Below are 20,095 nucleotides of genomic sequence, written 5' to 3'. Positions count from 1 at the left end.
AAGTCTCACACTTGGCTTCAGTCTTGCTGCCCATGTCTAAGTCCCAGTTCTGGTAACATTCCTAACACCACAGTAATCAAGATGGGCAGCTTCAAGATCACAATTACCTGAGAAGGTCTTTACTGTTAGCTGCCAGCTAGTGAGATTCCTTCCATGCCATGAGCAACAAGGATTAACATTTATTGAGCACGTACTGTATGCCAAGCACTTAACATACATTACCTCATTTAATTCTTAGAACAAGCCTGTGAATGTGATGCTATTGTTATTATTGTGCCCATTTTATAGATGAGGAAACTGAGGCTAAAATGATGGAGGTGGAACTCAAATGATGGCGGTCTTGACTGCACAGTCCATCCTTTCAAAATCTAGGCTGGAAGTCAGCAGGGTCCCTGCTTTTTTCCCAACCCCTGGCATCTGTGTTCTCACACACCTTACTGATTTCTAGTCTTAATTTCTGCTTCATTATGATTCTGATGCTTGAGTCTTGGTGACATTCATCTACTTATTTATTCAACAAGGATTTATTAAGCCCCCACCATGCACTGGATGCTAGGGATACAGGGATGTGAGAAACAGGCATGGTACCTGCAGCCACTGAGCTCACAATCTGGATACTTTTACCAGGACAACTACTAGCTGATTTTTGACCCTCACTTCTCAGACTCCATTTGACGCTCAGGGCAGCTTCTCAGAGACTGAGCCATAAAACCCCACGGTAGTGTTTCCAGGCACCACCTCCAGGTGGCACACATCTATTGGCAGACTTGTCTCAGGGCTGATATTTACTGGGCTCCCAGAATAGTGCCTGCTCCTGGCTTCCTTATGGCGATGCTTTGCCTGATAGCTGGGATACCCTATTACTGTCTGTACACCAAAAAAATGAGTTCAATCACCATGGCCTCTGAGTGCCAGACTCTTAGATCAAAACAGATATGTACACAATCACCTTACAGAGATGGACAGTTGACCTGGCTCATCTAGATCTTCTTTTCTCCTGCTGCTATGGGCACGGAGATGGTCACAGGTCTATTCTGAATGTACCAGGATTTGGTCTGTACAGGTAGGTAAGATGACCAGAGACAACTGCCTTTGAAAGAAGAGCTTATTACTCACAGCTCCCCAAGGGACAGGAGGCATGTCCTGCCACACAAGGGGGCCACACGGGGAAGCACTAGGGTCAGTCAGGAGGCAAGAGGAATGAGGAGAAATCACAGGCAAATTCTTTATCATGGTTTTTGTGGGAAGGAATGCATGAAGCAAGGTAAGCAGTTAAGCAGGTTTAGGATTCAAAAGTTTGAGTAACTTACGAGGCTCTGGGTGATATGGGATGGTCTCTGATTGTCTGAAACCTGGCTCTGGGGTGATACAGGGCAGGCAGAATATTGGCTTGGTGTGTGAGAGTTCAGGAAAGGGGGTGGCTGGGGGTATAGGCTCTGGATGGATTGGTCTGCATGTCAAAGACAGGCTCACAGGCAAGTTGATTGCTACCTTTAGGAATTAGGTAACCCTGGGAGGGGCAGTTCCTCCCTAGTATGCAAGGCCCCAAGATGTCAAAGCATCATAAAATACAGAAAAAAAGCCATTATTAAAACAGTGACCCCAGACGGCCAATCATAAGCCTTATCTCCTAGTTCCAGTGATTGTTTCAAGGGGTGGGCATGTGACCTAAGCCAGACCCATCAGTCTTTTCCTTTACTCTCTTGTTATGTAAGGATGAGCTCCTGCAGCTCCTGGCAGCCAGGAAAGGCCAACTCTAAGTGAAGGAACCTGATATATATAGAGAGAAACTGGATGGCACATAAGTCTTATGTTACGGAGTCAGACAAAACGGAGACTAAAATCTCAGCTCTTAAACTTACCATGTGTGTGACGAACTGGTTACACAATCTCATTTGAAAGTAGAAATCTCAGGGTTGTGGTAAGAGTAAACAGAACGTATTATAGTTATTTTCACATAGTAAGTACTCAACCAGTGGCAAAATTATTCCCAGATGGGATTTTCTGCGAAGTTAGACCCCTCTGGGAGGAATTTTTAGGCCCTTTAACCTTCCCCCACTGTCTTATTTTCATGGTACCCTCTCAGCATGGGGGAGGTGCCACATATAAAGCACCAAACTCTGGGATAGGCACAGAGTAGGTGCTTTAGAAATGTTGGTGACCCGCTCTGGGGACCTCCCTCTGGTGCTGCCCTGGGCAGACCAGGACTCTCCTATCTTTGGGGGCAGGACTGTCCTTGTGGAGGGGATGGTGACATTGGCCTACCACAGCTCCAAGACAATCCATGCTTACAGTGTATGTCCATTAATACCTTGACCTTCTGATTTTTGTTTAAAAAAGATCATATCTCTTTGACACTCTCTCCTTCTGTCCACACAACCTTCCTCCCAGACAGCCTTAGCTTCATACCCCTGGAAGACAAGGACTATGTATATACCTTACACTGATTCAAAATCACAATGCCCGAGTTCTTATAATTCTTCTTCTTGGCTTTGTACTTGGGGTTGATGCACTCCCACTGCACCTGAAACAAGAAAGGTTATAGCATGATTGCCAGCTCAGGAAGAAGTGGAGTCATTTGTGACGAGGCCCCTGAGGACTGTTGCAGATGGACTTGAGGGCTGACCCATGGTCTCTAGCTGATCCCCTCACATCTGGAGGGGCAGTAAGGAGGAGTGGTGCAGTGGGAGACTCTGACATTACTCTGCCTGGTTTGAATCCCAGCTCCTCCATTTTCCAGCTGTGTGATTTTGGGCAAATTACTTGATTCCTCTATCCCTTGCATGTCTCCTCTGTAAAATGGAGCTTATAATTGTAGTTATCTCATAGGGTTACTGTGAGGATTGAATGATTAACCCCTGTAATACATTTAGAACAGTGCCTGACACTTATAAATGCTTGCTATTAATGGGATCAAACTAAGCAGCAGAAGGAAGGAGAGATCTGGGGACACACAGCTGAGTAACCCAAATGCTGAGTCTTAGTGTCTGGGAATTGACTTAAGAGGTAGGAAAACTGAGGGACATTGAATACTGGCTACAGGAAGCTGGTGGGGATGATGATAAGTTTGCTTAACTTCACAGAGAACTAAAATAATGGATTGACACAGTCACAACGGTGGCACATTAGATTGCCAGAGAGGCTTCTGTGAGGGGTAGAATCAGAACTGAGGAGGTAGCTGGGAGCTAAAGGGTGAACAGATCTCAACCCTTCTAGCCTACAGAAGGTTTCAGGGGACAAAGCCAACTGCATCTTGACCACTGACAAAGTCAAACATCCAAGAGTCATGGAATGCTCCTGCCCACTATCCTATGGGAGTAGATCCTTGGATTTCTACTCAGAAGACAAATTTTCACTCTCTGACAATTGGAAGTATCTGAAAATGAAGCAATTTCTGAGGCAGATGTGAGTGGGTAGACTGATAGAGCATTGGTGCCAATGACCCATTCCTCCCAGTGCACAATGACTCTGAGCTTAGGTGACTTGTTTTGACTGATGGGACGTTAGCAAAAGTGATATGAGCAGAGACTTGACAAGCCCCTGTGCACTGGGGCTTGCCCTCCTCTTGCTGCTGGGACATTTTCACCATGTATTAGCTTAAGCTTGTGTCCTGGAGGATGAAAGAGCACGTGGAGAAACATCTCAGCTACCTCAGATGTGTAGGCACAAGTGCAAGAGTGAGTCCCATTTGGAACAGAGAGAAGTTTCCCAGGGGAACTCAGCCCAGATTGCCGACCTCCTGTCCTGCCTATGGTAGTAGCCTCCTAACAGATCTCCCTGCCTCACTCTCTTGTCTCTCTCTGTAATTGATTATCTACACAGTAGCCAGAGTAATCTTTAAAAAATTAATGTCATTCTCCAGCCTAGACCCCTTTGCAGCACTGCCCAATAGAACTTTCTACAATGATGGGAATATTTCATGTCTGCACCGATCAATGTGGAAGACACTAGCCACACGAGCACTTGGGGCATGTGTGTGTGTGTGTGTGTGTGTGAGAGAGAGAGAGAGAGAGAGAGAGAGAAAGAGGTGGAGGAATTGAAATTTTAACTTAATTTAACTTAAACTTACTAAAATTGAAATTGAAATAGGTGTATGTAGCCAGTAGCTACTAAATTGGAGACTGTGGATTCAGTGTGCTCTCAGCACATTTATAGGAAAATTGAAACTCTTTTCTCCGAGCTATCAGAATCTGCTTTTCCTGGCCTCAGCCTCTGTCCTTGACCACATCTCATGCATGGCTCCCTCACCTTCTCTGATCCAGATACACTGGTCTCTTTCCAGATCCTTAATCACACCAAGGTCTTTCCTGACTCAGTACTTTGCAATGTTGTTCCCTCAGCCTGAAATACTGTTCCCTTGCTTGTTACATGGTTGGCTTCACTTCATCTTTAAGGGCCCTCAAGTTAAATGTCACTTTTTCAGCTGATCTCTTCTATGTTATACCTTTATAACTAAACTGTTTCAGTTTTTTTATAGCATTTGTCACAATGTATAATTACATACTTTGTTTACTTGATTCATATTTATATTTTACTCTGATGCGCACTCATGTCACACCTAGAGCCTGACACTTAGCAGGTGCTCCTCAGTAAATGTTAGTAGAGTCAATAAATAATAGAACAGTTCCCTGGGTGCAAACGTGCCAGAATAGGGACTGAGTGGTTGTACCAAAATCTTTCTGGTGTCTCAGTGATACAGAAAAGTACAGTAACATATCATCCATTTCCTCAGAGGGACTTCAAGATTCACTTCTGTTTGTTTGAAAGCATCAGACTTCAGCATGCTTCAATTGTGATGTATGCTATAATATCCTCCTAGGATTCTAAAGATGAAGTGTTTCCCATGTTTATTGGTTTGGCTATTTCTATTTGTAAAGCAGAACAAGGCAAAACTTCATAAAACTCTTTAGAACTCTACTGGGTGGTATGGATAACTGTCATTGGTTTATTAGCTCAACAGAGCCTGGTCTTGTACTTTCAAAGAAGCAACAACATCTCTGGATAAATTCCTAGTTATTTGGGTAGTGACTTTATTTATAGTTTAGTGTTCGTTTTCATTGTACCCCTGAAACTCTGCAAGCCTGCTCGTGGGTGAAGGTCTCTGTGTGTCTGACAAGTTTCCTGAAATGCTGGGTATGTAACAGTGTATATAGCAGGTTGTGGGAGCTATGCAGAAAGCTGCCCTTGACTTTTCAGGCCAAAGGGAGGTATTCAACAAATGGTCTGATTCAGATTAAGCCTCTGGTTCTAAAGAATATTAGTTTATTTCCATCCAGTCTGGCTACATCTTGACTTCATGTGAAAGGAGAAACTTGAACAGTGAGTTGGGACAATCTTCCCCAAACAGCACTTCTGAGCAGGCCAGGCACAGGGTCTTTAGGGGAAAAAGTCTTTCTCTGCTGTCACTCCTTTTTGTTCTATGGGGACAGTGGCTCCCAGAGTAAGGATGGCAGGTAGCTTGGTTTGACTTCCTCCAGAAGCTAAAGCCGAGGCAAGGATTTAAGTCCAAGTAATTCATCTTAGAGGTAATACCAGGAAGGAACAATAAAAGAGTGGGGAATTGAAATAGGGAAGCAGCCAAAAAGGGGTACGTGATCCATTCAGGTAACCCTATGGGCAACCAGGGCTGCTTCCTGCTGGGGAACTCTGGGCAACTTCACAGAGCATGCCTCAGAGTTTTGCCGCCGAAGGGCAAGAGAGCTGGGGTATTTATATCCCATCTCCCACTAGCAGTTTGTTGAGGGCTGGTCCCTGAAATGTGTATGAATCCCCCGACATGTCCAGCCTGCAGTAGGCGTGGGTAGAGCAGGCTCCAGCAGCCACAGAAATCCCTCGGCCAAAGAGATTCAGGTTCTGCAGCTGACACTGGGTGGGTGAATCCTGAACAGATCAGAGAAGAAGTTACATGATCAGGGTCCAGACGACAGCAACTGACCAATAGATGTATGTATGTATCCATCAGAGTATGGGTGTCTGAGAGATACACAGAGGAGGTGTAGGCTTCTGTGTGATGCAATGAAATCCCTTATGTACCCCTGTGGTATGTGGTAGTGTTTGGGTTTATGTCTTGGTATCAAGAGTGTAAGAGTGAAATGGTGAGACTAGATGAAAATCTGGTGCCCAAAATAAAAATTTGGAGTAATCAAATAATTTGCCCAAAGCATTAAATGTGTAATTAATGCCACAAGGTCATGGAAATGTAGATCTAGAAAGAATACTGTAACATGATAATAACACCAGCACATATTTTGGAAGTTCCAGACACCCTGCCAAGTGCGTATCATGAATTATCTCATTTACTCTTCACTGAATGCTACTGGGTAGGTACCATTATCACCTTCATTTTTTTTTAGGTGAGAAAGCTGAGGCACACAGAGATTAAGTCACTTGTCCAAGGCTACACAGCTAAAGGAAATTAGAAACTTTCTCATCTGACTTCTCCATTTTGCCAGTGGAGAAACTGTACCACCTTGGAGCAGGGTCCTGTCCAAAGTCACAACCAATTGCTATGAGCTGGGTTGGCAGTAGAACCCAGATTTCAGTTCCCACCATGCTCCCTCCTGGCCACATTTAATCATGTATTAATGTCTCACCTCTAGCTGCTCGGTGTATAGCTGGGTGCTAAGGAGGCATTGTGAGAGGCGAGTCTGGGGGAACTGCCATGAAGGGCTTACCACGTACCTGTTTTCCTTCCATTACTCCTCTCATCTCCTTGAATGTTGAGGTAAATTCTCCAATGAAGTCATGTTTGCCATTGGAGTCCCAGTCCCATACTATGCACTGCAAGAGAAAATAAGTATTTTTTTTTAAACTTAAGAATTCATCCACAGCAGCTGAAGGCAATGCAAACTTTATGAGGAAGACTTGATGAACGACAGTTGGTCTGGATCAAAATTCTAGGATGACAGCATGTGGGAAGAGGTATCCCTTTGGTTTATATTGGTTTTACTTAGACTTTTTGTCATAATCTTCAAGCAGCCCTGTGATGCAGCAGTGACTAATAATTTGCCCATTTTTCGGGTAAGGCCAGTAAGACCAAAAGGAGATAAGTCACTTGACAAAGGGATCATCCAGTGAATGAAAAACCTGGGATTTGAAGGCAGGTATCCTGACTCTAATTCCAGTGCTGTTTCTCCCGCAGCAGAGAGCCTCTGTGGTTTACAGCTGGAATCAGGTGCCTGAGTCCATGCCTGTAGCTTCCACAGTGGCAGCTTATGTTTAATGATTTGATCATATGAATCACATTTTCTTTTCTTTTTTTCTGAAGGCAAAAGAGCGATGCTAAGAAAAACAAGTAAGAGAGCAAAAAGTGAGATCTTTAATTGTACCCACAGGAAAAATCGGCGAAGAACAGTGAGAGGTGGGTTACACTGGTAAAAAGCAGGTGTCCATCACACGTAAGATACGACCTTCCAACAAGAGGGCTCCATCTAACACCGCTAAGGCTAACTTCTGGGCTTGCAAGTAACACTTTGCAGTGTGATGCAGATTAAATCAGTAGCCATCCCTCTGCTTGGTCACACGTCTTTAGATGAAGAGGGAGTCCCCATTTTTTCTAGGGTGGAGGTTAGACTAGGGTTTCAAGCACTTCAGATATCACTTCTACATCTAAAACCAGGGATCTGCAGCCAGGAACCCCAGAAGTCAGATAAGATCGAAGCAGCAAGGAGACATTTACTCAGAGGTTTTCCCTAGAATATTGGGGTTCAAGGGGCAGTCTAGTTCTTTCTTGGGATGAAGACCCCACTGGCCAGTCCGGCCTGGAAAACCTGGTTTGTAAATCTATTTTCTGACCTGTGGGATACCACACAGACCTAAAATGAAATATGCCCCAAATGAAACATAATCCACCCCCCCCCAAACTTATTCCTACTCATTTATTTTCTGTCACAGTGGATTGTATCAACATCCACCCAGTGGGAAACATCACTCAGGATGTGCACTGTGAACATCACACTGTCAAACACTTGTCTACTGATCTCAGTTACTCACAACAGGGGTTTTTCTCTCTATTTGTCAGCCTCTCCTTACTGACCCTGACACTCACACAGTCATTACCTGGAGCCAGAAGCAAAAGAAAGCTTGCCCGGCCTGGGCACAGAAAGAGAAGGAAGTGTGTTTCTGGGACCTTGCCTCTCAGGCTCTTAACTGTGCCCAGTAGTGAACACAGCCCTGGGACATCTGAGTCTGACACTTAGATACTCAGTCTTCTATCTTGGGGGGAAGCAGATAAAAAGGCAAAGGGGCCAAAACAGTCTTTTCAACACTCCCTTGTGTTTCTTTTAATCTCTTCATTAGAATATAGGAAAAGCTAGAGGGAATGTATGTAGTACTTTGGTTTGTCACCAAATCTCAAGCAAAACCACCTGTCATCTCTGCCTTCTCTTAGATTTCCCATCATGCTTCGGTTAGTTACTGCCCTCCTTCCACCTGCCACCATAACACTCAGGACGTTTGTTCTCTCTGGGGCAGAATCCCCCTGGGCTGGATGATGAGGCAGGCCCAACAGGGCTCCAGGCCTGGCCTCCTGGGGGGCAGGCACCGCTGTTTACACGGGCCCTGCTTCTTAAATCGGTGGCATTTCTCATCATGGCAGTTGCAGAATTCTGTTTGGACCTTTCTCAGAAGGGTCCCAGAGGAAAGAAGACACGGTGAGGCAGAAAAATAAAACCACGGTCTTTCTCTCCCTGCCATGAAGCTGGCTTATGATAGCTCTGATACAGCTGACAGAGGAACATGTCATGGTGAAAAGTAAACAGATCAACTGCCCTGCAGAAAAGCTGAGACCGAGGCAGGTTCTTGGTGTGAATCAATAAGGAAACTTTGACAGATTGGTGACAGAGCGGCAGCTCAAAACCGTCTACAAGTCAGGAGGCCTTCCACATTCCCACAGCTCACAGTGTAGTTTAGGTATATCATCTTAAAATGTCTGAGCTCGACAGATGGTCTTGTCAACTCCCTCATTTTACAGAGAAGGAAATTAATGGAAGAGAAAGGAAGTGACTCCTGCAAGTTCACCCAGTGCAGACGAAAGTCCAGGTTTCCTGCCTACTTAATTCCCTCTGCCAACCACAAAACAGCAAATTATAATAATTACAACATATATAGTGCTTACTATGTACCAGAAACTGTTCTGAACACCTTACATATGTAAATTCACTTAATACCCAGAACAATTTTTCATTATGCTCATTTTACAGATGAGGAAACTGAGACACAGAGAGGTGAAGTAAGTTTTCCAACATCACACAGTTAACAATAGGTAATCTTTGAACTAAAAGAAGTTAAATTTTGGAGCTTGTCCTAAATGATCATCTCTTATGAACCCAGGCCATTTGTGTTTATGGTCTCTAATCCTGTATGATAACCCTGAAATGACAATATTATTATTGCCATTCATAGGTATCAGTCACAGGCTTAGAGAGGTCAAGTGACTTGACTAGACATCTAGAAAGTGACAAAGATGGAGTTTATTTCTTTTTCTTGTCTAATTGCTCTGACTAGGACTTTCAGCACTATGTTGAAAAGAAGTGGCAAGAGAGGGCATTCTTGTCTTATTCTTAATCTTAGAGAAAAAGCTTTAACAGTTTTACCATTGAGTAATATATTAGCTGTGGACTTGTCATATATGGCCTTTATTATGTTGAGGTAATTCCTAGTTTGTTGAGCATTTTTATCATGAAAAAGTGTTGAATTTTGTCAACACAGAATTGCTAAAGCAATCTTGAGAAAAAGAACAAAGCTGAAGACATCACTTCAAAATATATTACAAAGCCATAGGAATTAAAACATCATGGTACTCCCATAAAGACAGATCTATAGGCCAATGGAACAGAATAGATAGCCCAGAAATAACCACACATATATGGTCAATTGATACTTGACAAGGGTGCCAAGAATACATCATGGGGAAAAGGGAGTCTCTTCAACAAATGATGTTGGGAAAATTGAATATCCACAAGCAAAAAAATGAAATTGGATCCCTACCTTACACCATACACAAAAATCAACTCAAAATGGATAGAAGACTTAAACATAAGACTTGAAACTGTAAAACTGTTAGAAAAAAAAACACAGAGGAAAATATTCTTGACATTCACCTTGGCAATGATTTCTTGGATATGATACTAAAAGCACAAGCAACAAAAGCAAAAATAGACAAGTGGGACTATATCAGACTCCTACAGGAGCTATAAAAATCTGCTGCACAGCAAAGGAAACCATCAATAAAATGAAAAGGCATCCTACAGAATGGGAGAAAATATTTGCAAACTGTATATCTGATAAGGGATTAATTTCCAAAATGTATAAGGAACTCTTACAACTCAATAGAAAAAAAACCCCCAATAACCTGATTAAAAAATGGTAAAAGGACTTGAACAGATGTCTCTCCAAAAAAGATATACAAATGGCAAACAGGTATATGAAAAGATACTCAACATCATTAATTATCAGGAAATGCAAATCAAAATGACAATGAGATATCATCTCATATCTATTAGGATGACAATTATTAAAAAAACCCACAAAAGATAAAAATTGTTGGCAAAGATATGGAGAAATTGGAGCCCTTGTAACCGTTGGTGGGAATATAAAACAGTGCAGCAGCTATGGAAAACAGTATAGTGCTTTCTCAAAAAATTAAAAATAGAACTACTATATGATCCAGCAATCTCATTTTTGAGTATACATCCAAAGAACTGAAGCCAGGATATCGAAGAGATATCTTCATTCCCATGTTAACTTCAGCAGCATTATTCACGATAGCCAAGATATGAAAATAACCCAAGTGTATGACTAAAAAACATGTGGTATATACATACAATAGAATATTATTGAGCCTTAAAGAAGAAAATCTTGCCATTTGTGACTTGGATGGACATTATGCTAACTGAAATAAGCCAGTCACTGACGGACAACTAGTGCCTGATTCCACTTTTATGAGGCATCTATAACAGTCAAACTCATAGAGGCAGAGAATATAATAGAGGTTGCTGAGGGGTGGGGCCATTGGGGTCTTTTTGTTCAATGGGTGTAAGGTTTCAGTCATGCAAGATGTGTAAGTTCTAGAGACCTGCTGTACAACATTGTGCCTATAGTTTGTAATATGGTGTTGTGCACTTCAAAACTTGTTAAGAGTGTAGATCTCAAGTTATGTGTTTTTATCACAAAACAAGTCAAAAGGACATAAGAAAATGTTGGGACATGTGGGATCTGTCTGTTACTTTGATTCTGGTGACAGTTTCACAGGTGCAAACTCATATGCATATGAGTTTGCATATGTCCAAACTCATCAAATTATATGCATTAAATACGTACAGTTCTTTATGTAATCAATTAAATAAAGCTGTTAAGAAATCTCAAAGTAAAGGAGATTTCCTTAATAATCTGAGTAGGTCTGATACAATCCACTGAAAGCCTTAAGAGCAGAATGAGGCTTCCCTGAGGAAGGAGAAATTTTGCCTTTGGACCATAACTTAACTTCAGTTAGCCTGAGAGTTCCAGCCTGCCTTTCCTGAGGGTATGCTCTAGGGATTTCAGACTTGTCCAGCAAGCCCGCACACTAGCATAAGCCAATTCCTTGCAACAAATCTCTTAATGTCTATCTTCCACTGGTTCTGTTTCTCTGGTTAACCCTGGCTGACGCACCTTCCCTCATCTTCTCCCTTGGCATTCATACCTTCATATTAAGAAGTGAGTTTTCAGTGACAATCGGTCTTCTCATACTGATATGCCAAAGTTTATTGAACATTTACTTTGTCCCGGGCATTGTTCTAAGCCCTTGACATGCTCTGATAGTTAATCTTCACAGCAACCCCATCAGTGGGACACTATTATTGTCATCTCCACTTCACAGATGAGGAAACTGAGACACAGAGAAGTGAATGATCTCCTGCTATTATGGAATATTTTGGGTTTTAAAGTACAATTGGCTTTAACATCAGAGTTCTCGGGATCTGAATGTGATCCAGGTCCTGGAAGGCCAGGGTGAGCTACCCAAACTGTGGTTATAAAATTACATAACTGCAGCTCATCACTGCAGAATTCTCATGTTTAAAGGAAATCTGTTCTTCCCTTGACTTTTAAATTTTTATATATGTTTTAACATTGTAACCTGTCATTTGTCCAGGTGAAGTAGGGTTCACTGTCCACTTTCTCTTGGCTCCTTGGTAACCAAGGTTACACCTTGGTTTGGGGGTGTAACACCACCCCCAAAGTTTCCATTGCAATCTGTTTACATCTGCTTTAACATGTCTCCAGCTATGTGGTCACCACTGGTCTCTATCAACTACTTGAAGGAAACTTCTGAGTACTCAGCTTTCTAACGGGTTTAGCACAGTTCTTGGGCACAAGTAAGAACTCAGACAAATCTGTGATGAGTTCATGAAAAAGGTCTTTCTCCTTGAGTTGAGTGGATGGCAGTCCTCAGATTGGCCCTGTTTCCACACTGCAAAGGGAAGGTACTGCAATCAACTGGTTAATTTTTATTAAAGGAGATGATCAAACTCGGTAATATGTTTGGTGGTGGTAGACATAGGCACAGGCAAAGGATTGTCTGCATGGGATTGTGGACACAGTTTAATTTTTGTAGACACAGGGGCCAGGGCCTGGGAAGCAGCAGGCCAAGTTCTGTCCTCGCTCTGCAGATAGCACTGTGAGACCTTAGGGTGTCTTCTCAGTATCTCTGTGTTTCAGTTTCCTTCTCTATGAAATGGGTGTCTGGGGAATGGGAGCTGGAGTGTGTTCTCTGAGGTCCTTTCAGATCCAGAATTCCCTAGTTACATGGCATTTCATCTTTATTCCTTTTTCAACTTTCTGTTCCAAAGTCTGAGATAATTATATTAAAGTCATAAAATTCTTAATTATTTATCAATAACTGATTAATATAACACTACTCCCTTTATTTTCTTTTTTTAAATTAATTTCTATTGGAGTATAGTTGCTTTACAATGTTGTGTTAGTTTCTACTGTACAGCAAAGTGAATCAGCTATACATATGCATGTATCTCCTCTCTTTTTGGATTTCCTTCCCATTTAGATCATCACAGAGCATTGAGTAGAGTTCCCTGAGTTATACATAGGTTCTAATTAGTTACTTATTTTATACATAGTATCAATAATGTATATATGTCAATCCCAATATCCCAATTCATCCCACCCACCCCTTCCCTCCTTGGTGTCCATACATTTGTTTTCTATGTCTGTGTCTCTATTTCTGCTTTGCCAATAAGATCACCTATACCATTTTCTAGATTCCACATATATGTGGTAATATATGATATTTGTTTTTCTCTTTCTGACTTACTTCACCCTGTATGACAGTCTCTAGGTCCATCCATGTCTCTACAAATGACCCAATTTCATTCCTTTTTATGGTTGAGTAATATTCCATTGTGTATATGTACCATATCCTCTTTATCCATTCCTCTGTTGATGGACATTTAGGTTGCTTCTATGTCCTGGCTATTGTAAATAGTGCTGCAATGAACATTGGGATGCATGTGTCTTTTTGAATTATGGTTTTCTCTGGGTATATGCCCAGTAGGGAGATTGTTGGGTCATATGGTAGTTGTATTTTTAGTTTTTTAAGGAACCTCCATACTGTTCTCCATAGTGGCTGTATCAATTTACATTCCCACCAACAGTGCAAGAGGGCTCCCTTTTCTCTACACCCTCTCCAGCATTTATTGTTTGTAGATTTTTTAATGATGGCCATTTTGACTGGTGTGAGGTGATACCTCATTGTAGTTTTGATTTGCATTTCTCTAATAATTAATGATGTTGTATTTCTATTCACTACTCTCCCTGTTAAAGGAGATAATGATAGTGATTTGCATTTCTCTAACAATTAGTGATGTTGTTTAATCTTTTCATGTGTTTGTTGGCCATCTGTATGTCTTCTTTGGAGAAATGTCTATTTAGGCCTTCTACCCATTTTTTGATTGGGTTGTTTGTTTTTTGATATGGAGCTGCATGAGCTGTTTGTATATTTTGGAGATTAATTCTTTGTCAGTTGCTTCATTTGCAATTATTTTCTCCCATTATGAGGGTTGTCTTTTCTATGGTCACCTAATCTATGACAAAGGAGGCAAGACTATACAATGGAGAAAAATAGCCTCTTCAATAAGTGGTGCTGGGAAACCTGTTCAGCTACATGTAAAAGAATGAAATTAGAACACTCCCTAACACTACACACAAAAAATAAACTCAAAATGGATTAAAGACCTGAATGTCAGGCCAGACACTATAAAACTCTTAGAAGAAATATAGGCAGAACATTCTTTGACATAAAACGCGAGATCTTTTTTGACCCACCTCCTAGAGTAACAAAAATAAAAGCAAATAAACAAATGGGACTTAATTAAGCTTAAAGGCTCTTGCACAGCAAAGGAAACCATGAACAAGACAAGAAGACAATTTCCTTTGTTTTCTTTCACTAGATATATTTATACCCCTTGGACAACTGAAAGTCAGTTGTTCATCTTCTCATGGTGATTCTCACAAGAGCACCATGAGATGGCAGGTCCCTTTTCATGGATGGTGATCTTAAAATTCAATAGAGCAACTGAAGGTGGCTTATTCCCAAGGAGCACAGAGATAGCAAGAGTTGAATTAGGCTGTGGACCTGGATTTATTTCTCCATACTCAGGACCCTTTTCATTATTCCACATAGCTTCATAACATACTCATGCCATGTGCCTTTTCAATGGTAGGCCTTTTTTCTTTTCCTTTTTTTTAACTAACCAACTAAATCATGGATATCTGACCTCTCTCAGGGAAGAATATACTTATATACATCTTTAATGTTCTTTTTGATAATAAGCACTCTAAGACTGCCCAGAATGATTAATCTAGGTGGGGCCTTACTGAGCTCATTTAAAGGTAGAATTTTAAATTGAGACCATCAAAATTAAATGCTAACAGAATAAGTAACATAGGAACCAAACTGTGTCCTCACATCACTTAGTCTAGACCAGTCTCCTAACTGCAGCTTTTGGGAAATCAGGCAATCTGATTTCTATCATTTTAAGGAGTTTTAGGCAAATACATAAAATTATATTTCAGGATGGCTATGATTAGGGATTTGGGACAATTTCATTCATAATTTAGTACTCGGAATGGCTTCTTTTTTGTTAAAATTTAATGACAACCCTTAACACAAATCGGTTTAATGGTTTACACAGGACTGTAAACATCTAAAAAAAAGTATTAAATGTATATTTGCTATTCTGGTGCTTGTGTGTGTCCATGGGAAGAGGGTCCACGTCCCTTTGATTATTTTCTCATCACTTGATTGCTTTTACTCACTGCAGACTTGGCAATAACCTTCGAACATCAACTCAGCTAGTTGGATGGGAATTTAAAGTAGCTCCCCGATTTGTAACATGAACACTCTGATTTGGACCTCTGAGGTTTGGCAGAGCAGGATGCCACAGGGAGCGAAGACAGAAATCTCCACAGTAGAGCAGGGATGAAGCTGGGTACAGCTCCAGAAATGGTGGGCAGGGCTGGGGCCTCAGCCATGTGCATCTCTGGCAGTCATCTTTGCTGGGCTGGTGGGCAGGACTAGCAGACGTCTGTCTGTATGAGAGCCTGAGTATCTTCTGGGGACTGAACCTAAGGTGAGGAGAGAGTGGGGCAACAAGATGGGCCCAAGAACAAAGAACCGCATCTTAGAGGAGTGGGGCAACGCTGAGTAGAGTCTGGTGACAGTCGCTCAGAATTTTCCACAGGTCTAACCCCTATGGATTCATGTCTGAGTTCTGGGGAGGGAGCTGTAAGTAGAAAAGTAGCTTGAAAGAAAAGTTTTCACAAAATAGCAGGGTCTATGTAGGTCAGGAGAACAGAGGGGTTAGATGCACTAAGAGGCCCAGATTTGAGCATCCTGAGGGCTCAGTGTTTCTCCATGCAGGGGAGGTGTTGCTGGGGGCTGAGGGCAGAAGGACGGCAGCGGTAGCAGCAGCATCAGCAGCAGCAGGCATGTCTGGCAGCCTCTTAGAGGGCGCAGCCTTGACATCCATACACTCAAGCACACATGTACCAAGGCAGCAGCAGCAATGGAGAGAAAATGGTGCTGAAATCTTTCGTATCTGTGGAAGGTGACTCCCCTTGGCCTGGGGGTTAATACTTCACATGAGCTTCTGATACAATGAGAGTGGGGAAGGGCCCTCAGTGAACTTCAGGGGAGGCAGAAACGGGAGGCGATGCACAGGAAGAGGATGGGGGCATGGCCCATGCCAGAGGTAGCTGAAATGACATGTGGGTGAGCATGTGCAAGAACCTGCTTGATATTTTCAAAGAAATAATTGAAAAGTGAACTTTAAAGCGGAGGGGAGGTCAGAGGCCCTGCTTTAGTTGATGGAGCAAGACCAAGTGAAATGTAGGCTCTACCACCAGTCTTTATTTTCAAATCCATACTAAACATTGGGTACAACAGCTTGCCTTAACTCCAGGTGCAGACCCCTACCTGAGTCTGTGCGTAGTCATCCACCACCTGTTTTCCCTGCCCGGCCTGCCCTCACTCACTGACTCCACCTCAAGAGGAAACACTGAGCATCTGGGACATGCAGTCCAGCGGCAGTGATGGGTGGGTGCTCTGTGCTCATCCTGGGGGTGCATCACCTTCATCATCAGCACCCTATGTCCAGACTGATGGGGCTCCTTCTAATCCTGAAACTCAAACCAGGTGCTCAGTGGGAGAAGCATCTCGAAGCACGAGTTCACCTTGCAGACTTGGGTCAGCGCCATTTACCTCACTCTGCTCCTTACATCTTTTTTTTTTTTCTAAATGATGGGGACTTTTTATTGTAAAAGGCAAACTGAAGTTTATTGAACGTTTGTTCCTATATGCCTAATAATATTTTTTTTTCATTTAATCAACTGTTGAAGTATAAATCATATACACAATAAAATTTCATGATGTTACCCACAAGCTTCTGGCTTGGGTGATGCAGTCAGTGTACCATTCACCTGGGTAGGAATCACAGGAAGAATAGGCTTGAGGCCCAAGGGATAGTTTAGTATTTGGTCATGTCAAATGTTGAATCCCACATTCTTGACCTCTAATAAACACCGTGAATCTCCAGATTCATGACAGGTAATCACTGTTTCTTCCAGAAGAATGCCTGTGTCTTTATTCCTAAATGAGCCATGCTGTTCGTGGTTTATTGATTGCTGTACTTTGATGCCTGGAGGCAACCTCCATTGGTCCCTGAGGAGGAAAAGGCGCTTGAAGACCAGAAAATAACAGATGACTCGATTCGTATGGCTTAATCAGTCTGAAAACCACAAACTGGCAATGTGGCGCTCGCGGCAGCCAGGAGGGAGCCCCGGTGCAGCCAGGCAGCTTGATTACAGTGTGTTTCCGACATAAGCTCATTTACTTGCTTCTCTTGTTTAATTATTGCCCATGGAACCATCATAGGTGTTCAAGACTTGGAGGTTTTAAAACAAGGGAACAAAACAGATCCTAAAAGCATGGAGAAACATGGAGCCATTCCTAACCAATCTCATGAAATGATTTATGGAAAACAGATTTGTTGCTGCCACGCCCAAGCCAATTCTGGGAGTTTAAACTGGACTAACCCTCTATCAATAGACAGTATAAAATAACTGAAGCATTCCAGTCACAAACATTTTTCTGGATCCTCCTGCCTCATCACCACCACAGACTGGTCCCTGCTCTGTTCCCGTGTTTACAACGTTTCTTTGGCTTGCTGGGGCATCCAGCTTATCCTTTGGGCACGAGGGGACCTTGCATGCTCATGCTCTTCAGGGCCTGGCTACTCCTTGGGACCCTCTCACCCATGTCTCTTGTGGGCTGACATCACTTCTGACCCTGGTCTGGATCCTGAGTCTTCATCCAGGAACTGGCTTCTGACTGAAGTCTTGTGTAGATTTACCCCAGCCACACTTGAAACCAAGCTTCCGGTAGTCCAATACTTTTTATTAATTTCATTTAGTTCCTTGTGATGGGGTCCCTCTGTCACTTAGCCTTTCTACATAGAACCAGCCCTTCCTGGTCAATCTATACCTCCCTGAGCTATGCTGCTTACTTAGTGAGTGTGAGGAAGAGTCTACACAGTTCCTACATGAAACAAGAAAACCCAACAATAGTACTAAGTTATTACCCTAAAATTGCTACTGGTGAAACTCTCCTTGTCAGAGAGAATCATTTCTCCTCTTCTAAACAATAATTATTATAGACAGACTTTTGAGTCGAACACTTTCGTGCGAGATAGGAGGGCTTGGTTCTGAGTCATCCAGGAAGATACCTTATTCTTTACATCCGGATGGAGTCAGACACACATTTGCAAGATGGACAAGCAGAGAGCTGAGATTTTGACAGTATAAAGCAGGGGCACTGACCTAGCTTATCAGACTTATTACCCAAGTAATTGAACCTTTCTTCTCATTCCATTTTTATCACTGTACAGAGCAATAGCTTTATTTGTCTCTGGGGAGATGACACAGATCTTCTTTACCCATGGATGGGTGGGTGTAAACCCATCCATTCACTGATAGGAAGGCCCTCCTAGTAACGGGCTCATCAATAACTATTTTAAAAGGCAGCAAAAGTAGTGGAAAAAAATTAAAAATTTCTTTCTGGCTTTCATAATAGTCAATGTATTTTCAATGGTGGTTTATGATAAATGGACCCAAGTTTCCATCTAAATTGCATTCTCCACATCAAGGTTATCATTTTAAAGGGCAGAAATCAAAATCCATATGGTAGCAAAGCATTTTAAAAGTTCATTTCATAGAGCACCAGGTTTATGGGAGGTTAATAGGGTATTAATAAAAAATAAAAAAGGGCTGAATTCTCAAATAAGCTTGGGTTACGCTGAGATAATAGAAGTTAAACAGTTTTCTCTATTGCAGACTTTGAAATGCCAACGTGAGGCCAACCAGCCATCAAGGGCACAAAATTTAAGGAGGCATTTGTTCTTAGGGCACCACAAGCACAGGGTTGCCACTTGCATAAAGCTGAGAGTGACAGCTTCCTTAAATTTTGTGCCAATACTCCTTTTGCCTTCCCCTACTCCAGGTCCTGCTAATGTGTATTGTGAATAATTTCCAAGATTAGGGCATAATAAACAGTATATAATACACAGCTTACTTGGTCAAGGAACTTGGCTGTGTATTTGTAGAGTGAGTGGAAAAGAAGGATGCCCTAGGCAGGTGGACAGTACATTCTGGAGAAGCTGTGCTTGGATGCAAATTCTTTCTCCTGAATCCATCTTATTTTTCTGTTTTGGCAAGTTTTATGGTGAGCTCACATTTTCCTTAAGCTCTGTGTCAGCGATACAAAAATCCCTGTTTCCTTATGATCAGCATTTATCAGGGGATTAAAAAAAACTACAAAACAAAATATGTTTGTTCCTCCTTTATTGATGGATTCATTGCCTGTATCAGTATGAATGATGCCTTGGCAAAAATGGGAGCAGAATAGCCCATTATGCTAAGGGATATAAATTATCTTTGATGGAGAAGATCCCTGTTCATCGATACTGATGTAGCTGTGCCATCAATTTAATAGCTGAACACTAAGGACCATTAAACCTAGCACTGTTTGCCATACCATTATTTATAATAGTGCCCAAGAGTAACATGTAATTAACTACATGACTGACTGACAAAGCAAACTGCAGGGTGATCAATCATATTGTGTAAACACTTGTCACCAGGCTACATGTGGGATGAGAAGGTTGACTTGTGATGTTTCAGTGCTACCCTGTCTAGACTGTTGCTCTGGGCTGGTGTGAGGCCCACCACTGATGGGGACTTTATTCTCAGATCCAGATTTAAAGTTGGTGGCTGTACCTTGATATTCAGTCTCATCTTGCCATCTAGCTTGATCTTTGGGAGGGTGACCAGTATGAAGAATCTGTCAGTTCCTCTTTATCTAGAATGGCTTCCTCTTTTTAGGTCCCCCCAGACTCATGATTTTTTCCTTTGCCTAGTCCCTGCTTTCACTAAGTTTTCCTACTGCCACTTGCCTTTAAAGCAATCAATTTCCCCTCTTCTTCAGGTTTCCCCTCACTACAGCTATTTTGTAACTTGTCTTCCTCTTTGAGCCGATCAGGGATGACTT

The 20,095-nt window shown here is 42.2% G+C and overlaps 1 protein-coding gene across 1 annotated transcript in view; it reads right to left on the bottom strand.

The window, feature by feature from the left end:
* The window catches only part of CPNE4 (copine 4), a gene marked incomplete at its 3' end in the record, with an annotated part of 612,853 nt that overhangs the window by 34,291 nt on the left and 558,467 nt on the right, over nt 1–20,095 (bottom strand). Inside the window, exons 8-9 of the mRNA XM_081235787.1 lie at nt 6,682–6,780; nt 2,438–2,524 (exon numbers count right to left, since the gene is read on the bottom strand). Coding sequence (XP_081091913.1) covers nt 2,438–2,524; nt 6,682–6,780 — 186 coding nt within the window. The remainder of the gene's footprint in view (nt 1–2,437; nt 2,525–6,681; nt 6,781–20,095) is intronic.

This window comes from Mesoplodon bidens (genome assembly GCF_964165515.1).
Source record: "Mesoplodon bidens genome assembly, chromosome: 5".
Taxonomy (NCBI): domain Eukaryota; kingdom Metazoa; phylum Chordata; class Mammalia; order Artiodactyla; family Ziphiidae; genus Mesoplodon; species Mesoplodon bidens.
Note: the sequence above shows the minus strand (reverse complement) of the source record. Positions and strands in the feature narration are given on the sequence as shown.